Genomic DNA, 15,107 nt, shown 5'->3' on the forward strand with positions numbered 1-15,107 from the left:
TGATCTTTTTCACTTCTAAATATGAATGCCATGTAAAGCTTTTTTAATATGATGAGAAAGCATTTATTTTTTCTCCTAGACTTCATAAGGGAATAGTGTAAAAACAAACCCAAATCAAACCTTTATATTTTCATAAAGGCTAGATTAAATTAAAGCTTCAAAAGTTTTGAGTTCTCCTCAGAAATTCTGATTTTTATTTACATTGCCTCTTTGTCACCTTGGAAACACTATTCTGTGCAGAATAGCACTGTGGAAATGTGGGTCCCAATTGCAGTTCTTAAATTTCTCCTCTGCAAAACATCTCCCAGAACTTGCAGATGTAGAGGGAAACTTTATCTATTAGTATTTCAGTCTTTTTCTCCAACTTTGGTGTTTACATTTGTTAACATTTCTTGTTAACAAAAGGAAAAAAATGACCTTGGAATGTACATATACATCTTGCTCCACAGACACCTTCCTGTAATATAACAAAAACATTTCCCCATAAGGCAACAAAGAGCACTACATGAGCAGTATAGACCCTTGTTGCTGATGTATTAGGTCTTTCCTGAGACACTGATGCAAGAGAATAGAGAGACACATATTTCTGCAAAGCAGTAATTCAGCCCAGAATTTTAATATAAAGAACACCAAGGCAGTATCCTGTTATCTGAATTTTAATGACTGTATCTTTTTTATCCTGTCAGTTGTAGCAAGGATGTGAGAGGCTTCATGAAACATTAATGGCTCTAACTGCAGTCCTCTCCATTTCCTTTTTTCTCTCTTTTTTTGTTCTTCTGATGTGATGTAAAATATGAATTTGTGCAGTGGAACTGCTTTCTGCGCAGGGCTGTGTTGCTTGCTTGATCTTGCAGCAGTGACTGTGGTTCCTGTTTGGGCTGGGAGCTTCCACACCGGCTGCCTGAGGAGAGGGAAAGGGCTGGAGGTGCATGGAGAGATCTTGCTGATGACAGAGCATAAACAATTTGAAATACAGTCCATATTTTAGGGACTTTCAAATAAATGGCCAGCAGGATGTTCTGCCTCAGTCTCATCTGTAGGCTGCTGGTTGCTGGCTGGATGAACTGTTCAAAAGGCAAAAAGCCACAGGGAATGTCAGATCCTCTCTCCTCCTCAACCCCCAAGAAACAGGACTGAGAATGGGGTAGAGAGGGACTAAACCTGAAGTTTTCAGGGCTCACCAGAGCAAGGGCACACCAGAGGATGTGGAGATTACTGTACATGCCAGGCACTGCAGCGGGGCTGCTGGGCAGAGTCCTGAAGGATAATGGATTCCTCCAACAGCCAGTCTCCCAAACCTGAAACCTGTGCAAGGGGGGTGTCATTTGACTGAGTGCTCTCACTTGAGAACTTCCAGAGGAGCATTGCAAGAACACACAGAGTTCCCAAGCCTAGTGAAAAACCCTAGCAGCAAACAAGCATTGCTTACCACAGGCACAGAGGCCAAGTGTGTTTGTGCTCTGCTGCAGGCACACAGTTTGTGGTGACTGCGGTGGGGCTGGCCCATCCTCATCCCCATGGGCACAGCTGTGACTGACCAAAAGGGGAGCAGAGGCACACAGGTGCAGTGCATTAACAATCAGGGTTATAAAAGGCTGGGCCAAAGGGCAAGAAAGGCCTGCAGATGGTTGAAGCTTCTTTGGTGTCAGCCGTGCCTCCACTGGAGTCCCCACAGGAATCTGGTATGTGAGGTGCTGCAAAAAGCAAATTTACCTGCTCTACAAGGTGCATGATAGGAAATGCTCTTGTTTATTCAGAGAAAGCCTGTTGCAAACATAAATATGCATTTTGTGATGCTATAATATAGTGACTATAATGTGGCAACAGCAGATGTAAGCCCTGATGGGTTTATTTTCACTCTAAGGGAGTATGACACTGATGTGTTCAGTGAGAGGGTGTCACCACACTGCTGTGACGTGTGTGTGTCATGCTGTCTGCCATTCTCTGGGACTGGGATATTTGCTAGCAAATGTTCTGCCCTTCATGAGCCTCATCCTGAGAAACAAACCCATAAGGCTTTGGGGAGCAGAGACACCAATGTGTGCTCTCCTTTCCTCTCCATTCCTTAGGCAGCTCCAAGAGTTGGGAATAGCCTGACCTCCAACAGTTTCCCTCTTGTTTCTGAAAAAAAGTCTGCTTTTTTTTCTCAGATGGCAAAAATATGGCGTACTCTTCCAGAAGCTGGAGAACCATTTTCTTTGCTCTGTTGGAGTTTGTGTCTGTCTGGAGGTGCTGGATGAACTGTGGATATCGGGGATATGCTGAGTGAGGCCGAGACCTTCTACTGTAAGTACATTTTAATTAAAGCAGAGGTTTATGTGGAAAGGTGAACACACATCAGCTGCTTTGTTTTTCAATGAGTATTCTTTCAGTTTTCTGTGATTTTTCTGCTCTGGGAGCTGTGAGGAAGGTTGGAAAGGTGCACTGGGTGTACCATGCCCTGTGTGCATCAAGCATATGATGGTCTGTGAGAGGGAGCTTGGGATTTTGTACAGTAAATAAAGCAATATTTAGTAACAGCACTGGTCTTTTAGCCCTGAGTTTGGTTAGCATGGCCACACTGAACAGCTGGAGAAGCAAATGGTGTGGCAATGTAGTGTGCTGTTTAGCCATGGACCAGTGCAGCCTGCTGCTGTCCACAGAGCCAAACTGATAAAGGCAGGTGTTAACAGCTCTGATGCATACTTAGATTTTATCCATTACTATTATCTATTTAGAAATACACTTGCAAATGAATAATCAAGTTGCATTCTCTGTGGAACAGACTGACTGCCAGTATACTGCAGAGCTTTGATAAAAAGAACTGCAGAAAAAGTGAGACCCAAAAAAAGTCGATGTGAAATAAAATTTAGTTCACTTTGACTATGCTAATTAAGGGAGCTTACACATTTCACCATGATTAACTGAGATGCAGTGGTAGAGCTCAATATATGTGGGAGTTCATTTAATTGTCTGCAGTTCTATCTTTTTATTTAACAAATGCTTCTTGATTTAAATGGAAATCTCTAATTGCAAAATGATCCCTGATGCAGCATGTCACAACAAACACATACATTCTGTTACAAAAAGAAAACTTTGTCTGTTTATATTATTTTCATTATTGTCCCAGGCTTTCTTAATTCTTCCACTTTCCTTCATTCAGCATAAAGTTCACAGTATGTCTGTCTGAAACAATAACAACAACAACAAAATGGGATGCCTATTATCAGTGAATCAGTGGCATTTACAAGTGGGATTTAAACAAATCTGCTGTAATAATTGTGGATGGTTTGTTTGAAATCTGAGTTTTCTTCCTGATAGAACCAGGAAGAGTTTTGATAGAAAACACAAAAGGTGACATTTCATGCTAGTTGACATTAATGAGCTTCCCTGGACTCTAGAGAAATTCTCCTTATTACAGAATCAAGGCCAACATTAGGAGATTAAGGGTTTATATGACAGGCAGTTAATAGAAGGATGTTTGTGGGAGGAATGTCTGGTTTTAATAGAGTAAAAAATAGAGGGAAAATATGATGTAAAGGAAAGAAAGGGTAAAACAGAAAAAGCCAAATAAAAGGAAAGGGAATATCCTCTGAAATGGAGTAGGCCAGTCTGAGGATTCCTATGCACTGCTGCTTTGAGAAGGAGACTGGATTTGTGTGCAGTATAATTTGCAATAGAGGTATCCTGTGCCTGGCTTGGTCTGTCCCCTCAGTGCAGCAGCAGAAATCCCTGCCTTCACCATTAATCTGGATTCACTGGAAGCAGTACACACAGTAGAAATGTTTCTGTTGCTGTAGTGTTCTTTGGAAAAGCAGGAAGCACTTGTAATGGAAAACATGCAATATGAGTGATAAAGAGGGTCACTGAGGTTCAGTCCTTCAGAAACATGACCTTCTTTTGTTTTCTAAGTATGAACTGGTAGGGAGGTAATATTTCCCCTGTGTTGAAGCTGATTGTTCTAGAACTAATGTGAAAACCTCAAAGTTGGGGAAAGACATTAAAAAGAAGGACATGACAGCCAAAGAATAGAACACAGACTAAGACAATGCTTCCTGTCCCATTTATTAAATGCTATTTATAGTTTCAGCTAAGAATATACATGCAAGGCCTGATCATATATAGAAAATCACAGCACATTAAAAAGAAAGTTTTCTGATTCTATTTAGGACTTTATTAATAACTGGCAGCTTTATCACAATATACATTAATTACATGTAGAGCTACATTTGCATAACACCACAGCTGCCATTTAAATCAAAAACACACTCAGATGTTTGGTAGATCTAAGCATTTTGTTTGGATTTCAGAAAATGTGCCTCTTAGAAGATTTAAGTAGACCATGAAATAAGACAGTTTCCCTGCTGGTTTTGCTATGTAATTCATTCAGCACAGACAATTAGGAGGTATGAAGTACCAAAGGAGTTAAACTCTTCTTGCCCTGTGGTCTCTGGGCAGTCTGTTTTCTCCACTTGGCATTAAATTCACTGCAAAGGTACTAATCAATGTATCAATGTGGTATGTTCAGACTGTTCAATTGAGGTAGGGAATTTTGGGGGTTTCTATTTCCTTGGATTTTTTTTCATTTTTTCCTTCTGTCTCAAATAGTCCTCAAATAGTAAAATAATGAAATATATATGTATATATAATTAATCTTTCATAGTGATGAAAGTTTCTTTGTCATTATGCATAAACCTGTGAATTAATGTCCTGACAAGATGTGTAATATTTTAAATAATAGTTGAGTGTGGAGTCAGGAGGTGTCATTTGCCTCGGGACAGAGCAGAGCTCCAGGTCTGCCCATTATGAGCCATTCCCAAGCTCATTTTAGGTGCTGTGGGTGCCACATCCTGCATCTGTCACTGCTTTGCAGCACTGCCAACGGAGCCTGCACATGAGACAGGGCTTGCTTCCAGGATCACTGCCATCACTTTATGCCTCTGTGGTGGAGCTCCTGCTTCTTCCTGAGTTAGTGTGCTGAAATGTTGACTTTTCAGAAATTCCTGGCATGTGAATAAGTGTAAGAGTAGCAAGGAAAACAGCAAGTGTTGAATACATTGGTTGCTTCCAACTCAGCTGCTGAGTATGCAATGCTGTTGTTTCTGACATACTGCTGTCTTGCATAATAGTTTTGTATTTTTCTTTTCCTTGCACTGAGAACAAGTGATTTTACTTTTGGGCCTGTGTGTAACTCATTCACCATTGCACAGAGCACTGTCCCCAGAGACTCCGAGCTGAGCCTTAGGTGTCAGGTTTGTGTGTGTTTGGGGATCTGTCATCTTCACACAGCTACTATTCTCTGTACCAATTTTATTTTAAGTATTTTCCCTTAAGTGTTTCTATTGTTGGAGATCAAATTTTCAGGTCAGCTGGCCATTAAATACTAGCTACACAGTTTTTTGGCCTCATATCCCTTGTTCAATTTCTATTGAGAAAACTCACCAGCTGAGTCACTCCAGGTATAAATCAGTGTGATAGAAGGCAGACATTGTCCCTTTCCTTTTTAGCCAGATTGTGTGCTCCTTGTGTCTGGAAGACTCTAATCTTTCCTCTTTGTGACTTCTTTGATGTTTACCATGATCCTCTGCAATCTACAATACAGATTAAATAATCCACTTTACTTGCTGCCTAAATGATGTAATCTTTAAATACTTGTGCTGCTGTCCAAATTGCTATTTCAACAATTTGCTGTTTACATACTCCTTCTGCAGGTGAAATACCTGTAAAACTGATGCTTAAAAAACACACATAGGAATAGGTGCTCTCCTCAAAAACTGAACACACACAGAATCACACACAGAATAATGAGGTTGGAAGAGACCTCTAAGATCATCAAGTCCAACCTATGCCGTAACACCACAACTATAGCACCAAATGCCAAATCCAGTCATTTTTTTAAACTTACACAGAGTTGGTGATTCCACCACCTCCCTAGGAAGACAATTCCAGTATTTTATTATTCTTTCAGTTAAAAAATAACCTAAACCTTCCCTGACACCTTTGCTCCTGTTTGTCTCTTGCCTTTCATTTTTGCTTTCTAAGCAATGTGCTTTTCTGTCCAATCCTTGCAATTATTCATCCTTCTCACCTCATTTTCAAGGCCTTCTTCTAAGCTTGGAATTCTCCCTTGGACCAGAACAGTCTGCCACCACTTTTTCCTCTGAGATCAGTATTTAGTGCTAATTCAGTATCATGTTTCCACTGCTGATCAAAAGCTCAAAGCCCTTTGTTCAACTTGCCTATCTCATATTAAACTGAAAATTTAACTATCAAATGTAATCTTCCTTTTGAGTCAGCTGGCAGAAACTGATCTAACAGGCTGGAACTGGGAAAGGATGGTGCCTGGTGGCCTGGACTTGTGCATTGTATTCCTTTGCACTTACTTAAATATGTTTAATTTCAGAGCTCCTGAAAGTGAGATGATATGAGTCCCAAGTAAAATGTACTCTGGGTGCATCTCGCATCAGAATGTGGAATATTCCATGCTCCACTCCCTGGGGCTGTCTGGCACTGTAAACAGCAGTTGTATGTCTGAATTTATGCCAGGAGCAGGTTAACTGCAAGGAGAGACGAAATCAACCCCAGTTAATCCCTGGTCCTGAAGCAGCAGCTCTTACTTTCTAAAAGCAAAAATTGGCTGTGCATGAGGCCTAATCTCTGTGTTAAGGATGGTATTTGTTGACTATAAGTGATGATAAACCTGGTGAATATATGGCAGAGTGCCAGGGTGACACCGGCCTGTTCTTGCTCTAGGAATCAGGAGGGTTGGCAGAATGCAGGGCAGACATTAGTATTTATTCTCATTTACTAATGCCTATCCTACAGTGAATGGAAGTGACTCTGCTTTTCTCACCAAGTATCCAGGTATGCAAACATAACCCTTGACAAACCAAGCAAATAAAAATTAAAATCCTGATGGAATCTGTGTAACAATGCAACACATTTCAATTAATGAAACCACACAGATTCCTGGGCCTGCCTAATGCTCACCCAACTTTCACAGATGGTTACAGTGGGAAATTTTCCTTGATCTGGGTTCAGATTAGGGTTTAGGTTCCCCCACTCTACGATTTTTTTATCTCAGAGAAAGCTATTTAAGAGATCAGATATCTTTAAATTCCTTTTTTACTAAAGGTTTTGGGATGCAGAAAAATAACCTGTAACCACTTCTGTCTACTTCTTTATTATTTCAGTCATTTAAGCAGCTATTCTTAGGTTCAAGAAAACAAAGCTTTCCTGTTTTCCATAGTTGCATAATTAATCTGTAAGAACTTTGACATTTCAAAGAATGTGCTGCTCCTAGCCTTTATTGGTATCTGCATATTTCTCCAGATTTCTGGCCTGATATTTACACTTAATGACTGAACATGAACTCAGACTCTTGAGGTCTGATCAGATTTTTTGTGATTGACTAAGCCACAGATGATAAACTTTTAGGTATTGTTTCCTTTGTTAATATCTAGTCTGCTCCAAGCTGCAGCAGTGAAGAATTTGTTTGATCCCTTAGAAGAACTTCAGGATTTGGGCCCCTTAGCTGTAGTAGTGAGCAGGGAAATTTTCCATTCTGGTATTGTCTCCCATGCTTCAAACTGGTGTAAATTGTAAAATTTACACAAAAAAAACCCTGTAAATTTCATCACAGCACAAAACATTGTGAGGACGATGGGTGAAAGAACAATGAGACAAAGCTGGGCATTTCTAGGCCCATATGATGAATAAAATCACAGTTGGGCCATTGGTTGTACATCTCACAAAGTGTGGTTTTATTGGCAAATGACTGAGAAATGGAGACATTTACTTTTGATGACTTTTTTTCATGTTAGTGTGAAGACCAGTATTGCTACCCCAAGGCATGTGGTACAAAAATAATCACATTCCCCCAATCTGTTGAAAATGCAAAGAAAAAATGAGTGTAGTATAGGTTGTCTCTGTTTGTCTTTTCCTTGGTATGGTAAAGAAAATTGTGTATGTGTCTCTCTGAAGAGCAAGTGTTCAAGGACACTGTTACCAGAAGCCCACTGTAAAATTGCAAAGAGCTGCCCTTGGCACCATGAAACCCCCAGGCACCCACTGAAAAGAAGATGCTGTGTAAGTCAGGGCAAGGATCCAATGAGATATCACCCAGACTGCAAAACCCTGGGTAGTAATTATATAAAATCCTGGGTATTAATTATATAATAGATTGCACTTTATGGTTAAACTTGGGTTCAGCATGTATAACAGAAGAAGATAAATTACCTCAGCATTTATTCATCTATTTATTAGGCAGCACTGCGTCCCTCACTGATCACCTCCTGGATGTCTGATATGGCTCTGTTCCACTCAGAATAAAAACAACATCCTTGAGGTTGTTGTTACTGTGAGTCTGTGAGGAGCAGAGGTGGTTGACAATTAACTTCAGTGGTATTGGGACTCAGCACAGGAAGAGCTGCAGGAAATCCCTGCAATGCCAGGCTTTAAAATGCTGGGTAGCACTGGCTGGTGATCAGCTAATGATGAGGTGCAGACTGTACTTGTTAGAGGAAATGTTTTCCTCATGGCAGAGAAATTCCCTTGGGAGGCTTTAGCAAATCATCCCCTGGGAGGCTTCACTGCAGCTACAGGTACCATCTCTCCCACCTGGACAGCTGTGGGCTCTGCCCTCTGCAGCCCAGACAGGTTTCTGTGGCAGCACACCAGCTCTGCTGCTGGCAGGAGCAGGAGGGAGCTGCTCAGCAGCAGCTGGCAAGGGCATCCCAGCAGTGCAGACCTCACCTGCTACCAGAACTGAGGCCACTGATCCAGAAAGTGTTGTCATTTCAAGGTTAAGTGCACAATCTGGAGATGTTATGTGGGAGAGCCATTCCTGGGCTCACAGGGTGTGTTGCCTAATATATATTTAGCTTTACTAAATACATGCAACCTTTCTTCAGTAAGTAATGCTGCGTGGATGTGGTGCTGAAAATATTATTTATGACTAAGAAACAACAGATAAGTGTTTGGCAATAAGCTTCTCTGTGTGTGTAGATGCTGGTGTTGAATTATCAGTGAAAGCAGTCCTTTAATAAATATGTGAGGGTATTTCATTGAGATCATGTGTGATTTCATAGTCTGGTACCTCCACAAAAGGCAATGGAGTGGTCTGTGCTACTAGAATAAAACCAAACATGAAACTTAATCTAGTCACAAAATCAGGGAAAAAAATGCTAACTACTTCTCTTTGGTCTCTGTATGTGAAAACCTTCTGTCTGTCCTGTAAAGACATACACACAGACTCTTCCAGGGCAGGAAAAACTGGCATTAAAATTGGGAAGAAACTGTTGTTGAACAGAAAACTGCCCATGTTGCATTTCTGGACAGATTTTAATCTTTGCCTATGGGGGCAGCTCTCAAGAGTGGTTCGGTTTTGGGTTTGTCACTCTTCTGGGAAGAAATTATTGCCATCTGCAAAGGCAGCAAAAAGTCTTATAGAATATTTATAAGAGACTGTTTTTATTTTACTGTATAACTCTGATAAAATCATGTTCTTAATAGCATAGAACAGTTTTTGTAGGTAGGAGGTAACATAAAACCTTTTCATGAGGATTAGGTGAAGGTATTTGGTTGAATCAGCAATTCATTCTTAAATACCATAGAGAATAATTCACTTTTGATCATTCAACCAACAATATGGTTTTTGGGGCTTTTTTTTTTTTTTTAGCAAAATAGATGAAATCTTACATCTGGATGTTTTCAAAACATCATTAGATCTACTTTTATTTTTCCCTTGTATCATCTTGGAACATGCTCTAGGACTAACTACACAGGCTAATCTTGGACAAGATGCACAGAGATAAATTCAGTCAAAAAGGGTTATCAGTGGGTCACTGCTAAATTTGGATTGCACTAAAATGGAAATTCAAGTATATCATAATTTTGTTGTTCTTTGTAAAGCAGTGAAGCAGCAGAGTGTCCAGTGCAAAAGCTTTGCTTTACCCCTGTGTAACTGAGCTAAGAATTCTGCATGAAGGGAAAACTCCTGTGCAGTGACACTAACAACTTTTTCACATGCTGAGACAGAATTCTAATAAAATTATCATTAAACATGTCATAATATTTGCAACACAAACATTCATTTTTGTAATCTTTTAGAGAGATTTTTAAGAAGAAAACTTAGAAGCCTCATTATTCTTTACTTTCTTTCTGAATCTATTCCAGGTAATAATTTTTCTCCCAACAATAGACTGTAATTTTACTATGGCTGCAGAAATTTCTGTATGAATGTGCTAAGAGGCATAATTCTCTAATAGCATGAGAAATCCATAACAGATTTAGTTAATCTTCTGCTACATTGTCTCTGAGCTGTGCTCATTAATTACAGTGAAACAGCACAGGATTACATGTTTTGCCCTAAGCTGCTGTTGCTGGGATCTGGCCTCATGTAGGGGCTGCCCCTGTGCCAGGTGAAGTCAAATCACAGCTCCCATTAGTGTCGCTGCACCAAAAATGTGCCAAAAGCTGCTGCTGCCAGGGGGGCTTCAGGAGGTTGGGAAGGTTTGTGTTCTGACTCAGTGAGATAATGATCCCTCAGTCCATCCCCCAAAGAACACCCAGCATAAAGAGCATTAGAAAATGGGCAGAAGCAGGGTGGCAGGATTAGTGTGGTGAGGGCAATTAGATTTCCTGCCAAAAACCGCTAGTATTTCAGATTGTCAATTTTAAAGGATTCCATTTGGCTTAAAAGATTACTAAAAATTGCTAAGAAATATGGGAATATTTAATTTCTTAGCATTTGAAATGCAAACAAACAATAAAAAAAAGTCAGTATCATAAATTGAGTTAGGCTGGGGATATGATTTATGGAAATATTTCCAGTTCACTTTGCTCAAAATCCCCCTGAGTGTCAGCTCACTCTCAAGTATCAGCATTGCTGTGTTTTAATACCCAACCTGCCTTTCCTGCTAAGATTTTTTCAAATAAGTTGCAGGTATAAATTTCAATCAGCATTCTCTACAGGAGTTTTTAAAAACACTACTGAGGTCAATTTGAAATAACATTGCCAATGAATTTTAAGCTTCCTACAATTATTTTCAAAAAAGTACTTCTCACATAAAATTATGTCATTAAATTGTTGTCCATATCATAAAAGGGAAGACAACAAAATTGCTGTTAAATGAAAATATAGAACGATTTTGTACTCATTAAAGAAGAGGATTGCAGAAATGGGATTGTGATATGACACATCACTTTTAATTTCTGCAAAAAAATGTACCTACTGTATATTTTTGTTTGTGTGCTTTGAAATTCTTCAGGCTGGCTTTGTCTCCAGAAATGCAGGAGTTAGGATGGCTGAAATGGAAATGGTGAAGCAGGTGGATGTAAGGAAGGGATACACCCCCCAGCACAAACAGATCGTTGGAAAGAATAGATTAATTTGCTCTCCCTTATTGGTTCCTTTTGCCTTGTTTTGCTGCCATCCTCCATCCATCTCCCCAGCTGCCAGACAGTTACACCCTACTCTTGAAGAAAAGCTTTTAAATCTCTCCTCTGGCCTTCCCAAGCAGAACCACAACCACCTTGTACAAGTGGCTGTGATGCAAAGCTTGGGGACACGTGCCAGGGTTTAACTCAGCTCTGGCTAAGTGATGCTGCTGAGGTGACACTGCCTTGGAGGAAACCAGGCTGAGCAGCTGATAGAAGCTTCCTAAAGGCAGAATATGATGCTAATGGAATTCCAGGGTTAATTAATCCCAGATAATGAGGTTAATTAACAGGGTAGAAGTTAGAAATAGAATATGACAGGTTACTGATGGCTTACCGTGATCTTGTATTGTGTCAGAGACAGCTCTGCATGTCAGGAGATGGGATTCCAAACCAGGAACTCATTTTGGGTTCCCATCTCATCAGCAGGACATCACTGATTGATTAGTTTCACTGGTGAGGAATCATTTGGGTGCCAATGACTGCAAGATGAGTAGGAAAAGGAGTGAGAACAGGAGGACTAGATGTAAAAGTTCTCACAAAGAAAATATTAGGAAGTGGTTAATAACTTGGGTTTCTGAGGTAATTTTGGGGATTCAAGTGCACAAAATGCTAAACCAAACCAAAAAATACTAGAAGTTGTTCTGAGGGATTGGGCAGGAAGAAAATCCGTGACTTCTCTGAGCAAAGGGAAACTGAACAATAGTAAGAAGTACTATGGCTCCATCAGGAGTTTAGGAAAAAAACTGGACAATGATGGCAAAGAATAAACAAAGTAAAAATTAAGTCTAAATGAGACATAAGGTTAAGGGTAATTGGCATGGGTATGCTGAAAGAAAGCTGGAAAAACTGAAGCTTGAAGCTCGAAATTAATTACCAGAACACAAAAGCTGAGTAGACCTCACAGAGGAGATCTCGGTGCAGGAACAGCAGATTCCTGACTGAGATGAAGAACCTGTAGGATTGAAGTGACAGGGCATAAGGATTTTCATCAGACTGAGGAAGGATTCCTGGTTGCCCCTTGCTGTAGTCCAAGGTCCCCACTGAAAGGAGCAAGTCTGTGCCCTTGCTGGCCTGGAGGCTCAGTCTGGCTCACTGGGTGCACCAAGCAGCCTGTGGGCAGCAGCCAAGTTCTCCCTGCCTTGGGCCCTCTCTTCCAGCCAAACACCATTTTTCACAACAGTAAAATGCTTGAGAGATCTGATTTTCTTTCAAAGATGATCTAAATTGGTTTCCAGGTTTGGGGGCTGAGTTTCTGCCAGCTGTTTTGCATAAGCATTGTATATTTAGGATAAAAAAAGAATCAGGGAAATTATAAATCTTAGTTGTAAAAAAATGCACGAAAAAATAATTTAATTTCTTCACACTGGAGAAATGACTTGTTGAGAAGCCTTCACTCTTTTATTTCATCAAAACAATATCTAGATCAGCAATGATGTGTTTCCTGGGTATCTTCAATTGAACTGTGGGAAAATCTTCAATAAACCCCTGTTTGTGGGTTTTGCTGACAGCCCAAGAGACTTGTCCAGCAAAAATAAGTTAAGTAAAAATGCAAATATGCAAACCAACTCTTGGGCTGAATAGGTTGCAGCACTTTAGTAAAATCAGCATGACTTCTAAAACCTGTAGGCAACCTGCAATTCCTTGTTTGTGCCAAAGCAATGGCTTTATACAGTGTTCTGTGAGGTTTTACAAGTCTCAAGCAGTGTTGTCCTGCATGGCTGAGAGTGTGAGGCCAGCACAAGCCTTCCTGGAGAGGTTTCAGCTTGGGGCTCATGTTTTGTAAGGAGACAATTGCCACTTCTCAACTGCTGCTAATAGAAGTGTGTGATCTGAAAGAGACCCGGAGCTGCTGGCACCCACGAATATCAAGCATTTTTTTCTCTGCTAGTAAAAAGAGTTATTCTCCCAAAAAGATGCAGTGCTTGCCAAAAGGAATAAAAAAAGGGCAGTTTTTACCTTAATGGGAGCAATTTGAGAAACTGGAGTAGTTTTAGGAACACACTCCAACAAGGCTGGAAATGCCTTAAAGGTGTTGGTGTCTGACTTTATTGAAAATGAGGAGGGCTGGCAGTAGCAGTAGCCAAGCTAAAAATGAGTGCTGAAGGAGCTTGAGCACACCAGGACCAGCAAACTTTGAGCGTTGTCTGAGCAAGGAGACTTCAGGATAGTGTTGCATTTGTCCCTTCTAAGCATTAATTTTTAATAAATGACTTCATAGATTCATTCATGTCAACTCATATGTGTATCTTTGCCCTTTCCATCCAGCTCTGTCATTCCATGTTTAAGTAAATGTTGTTTGCAGTGGTGCTTGTGGGACAACCCTGGCGAGTCAATGGCAGCAAAGGGCTGGGACTTGGTTGATGTTTGTCTGTGAATTATTGGACTAATATCTGGCAGAAAATCACATTTTGGTGGTTACAGAGATGAGCTCGTGTCTTGGAGATGTGCTGGGAGTGCACCGTGGAGTATTAGTACACCTTCCCTACGCAGAGAGTGTCTGGTACTACACAAATCTCAGCAACAGCAGGAGGAGTGAATGACAGCTCTGGAAACGATGGTTTCTTTGTCTCCAGCACAGGCATTTCCTAAGCAGTAGGAAGTCTCTTTTTTTCAGTCCCTTTCCACTGTCCTTGTCATGAAATGGAAATGACTTTTTCTGCCTTCTGCTCATTTATTATTGTGGCAGGTGACACTCCAGAGGCCCCTCCCTGTCCCATCCTTCCTGTGCCAGATCAGCAGCACAGCCATGGCTCTGGGGGTGACCATTACCTGTACAGATATGCTGAGGTGTATTCTGCTACTGCAGTGCTATTGTGAATGATTAAAACAACACTTCATCTCTAAAATACAGAACCAGTACATTTTAGAATCCATTAGCCCTTTAAAAATAATTGGATATCTTCTGATTTTTGTTAATTTGCAGCCTTTGGTAGTTCACACTGGGTGATCTAGTCATTAATGCAAATTATATTTAAGAAGTAGAACTTAAATATATTCCGTTCTACAAAACCTTCCAAGTATGGTAGAAAAAACAATTGTGCTGCCAGTTACTTGATTTGTGTGATATTATATTAAAGAAACCCTGGTAGAATTTAATTTGGTGCTCTGGGTTTATGGTGTATCACAGTTTATGTTATCCTCAAAGAAGTAAAATTTAATTGTAACTGAAACACTAAAACAAGTATTTTTAAAAAATATTGTCAAAAAAACCCCTCTTTTTCTCTTCCAATATCTTGTTGGAAAAATAAACCATTTCTCACTGATTTTTTTTCAGAGTAGAATAATACACAGACAGACTTGCAATGCTATTGTTAAAGAACAGAGAATTATTGTCTCAAAGAGCTCCTCAATTGCTACAGTAAAAAAAATCTTGCAGCTCTGGTGCCAGTATAATTTCTTTTTGCCATACAAATAAACAGGTTTTTAGCTACAGAGTACGTGCAATAAAGGTGTTGCCAGATGAGAAAAGAGGGGTTCTTCATTAACTGAAGATATAAGTTGATGTTTTTCAAATGGATAAAATCAGAAGAATGCTTCTGCAGCTTTAAAAGTGAAGAGTGCTAATTGAGAGATACTAAAGTGAAGTTACATAGGAAGTTGAAGGAAAATAAGATATTGGAGAATGCTCTTGTAGATAAAGGGCTGACATAAGGACAGAAATGCATCTACAGATCTTTGCTTTTGTG

The 15,107-nt window shown here is 40.1% G+C and overlaps 1 protein-coding gene across 1 annotated transcript in view; it reads left to right on the forward strand.

Moving 5' to 3' along the window:
* Positions 1 to 2,219: 2,219 nt before the first annotated feature.
* LOC110473331 (uncharacterized) overlaps positions 2,220 to 15,107 on the forward strand; it is a 206,225-nt gene continuing 193,337 nt past the window's right edge. The window contains exon 1 of the mRNA XM_077784499.1: positions 2,220 to 2,286. Coding sequence (XP_077640625.1) covers positions 2,259 to 2,286 — 28 coding nt within the window. The 5' untranslated portion in view covers positions 2,220 to 2,258. The remainder of the gene's footprint in view (positions 2,287 to 15,107) is intronic.

This window comes from Lonchura striata, chromosome 7 (assembly GCF_046129695.1).
Source record: "Lonchura striata isolate bLonStr1 chromosome 7, bLonStr1.mat, whole genome shotgun sequence".
NCBI classification, from domain to species: domain Eukaryota; kingdom Metazoa; phylum Chordata; class Aves; order Passeriformes; family Estrildidae; genus Lonchura; species Lonchura striata.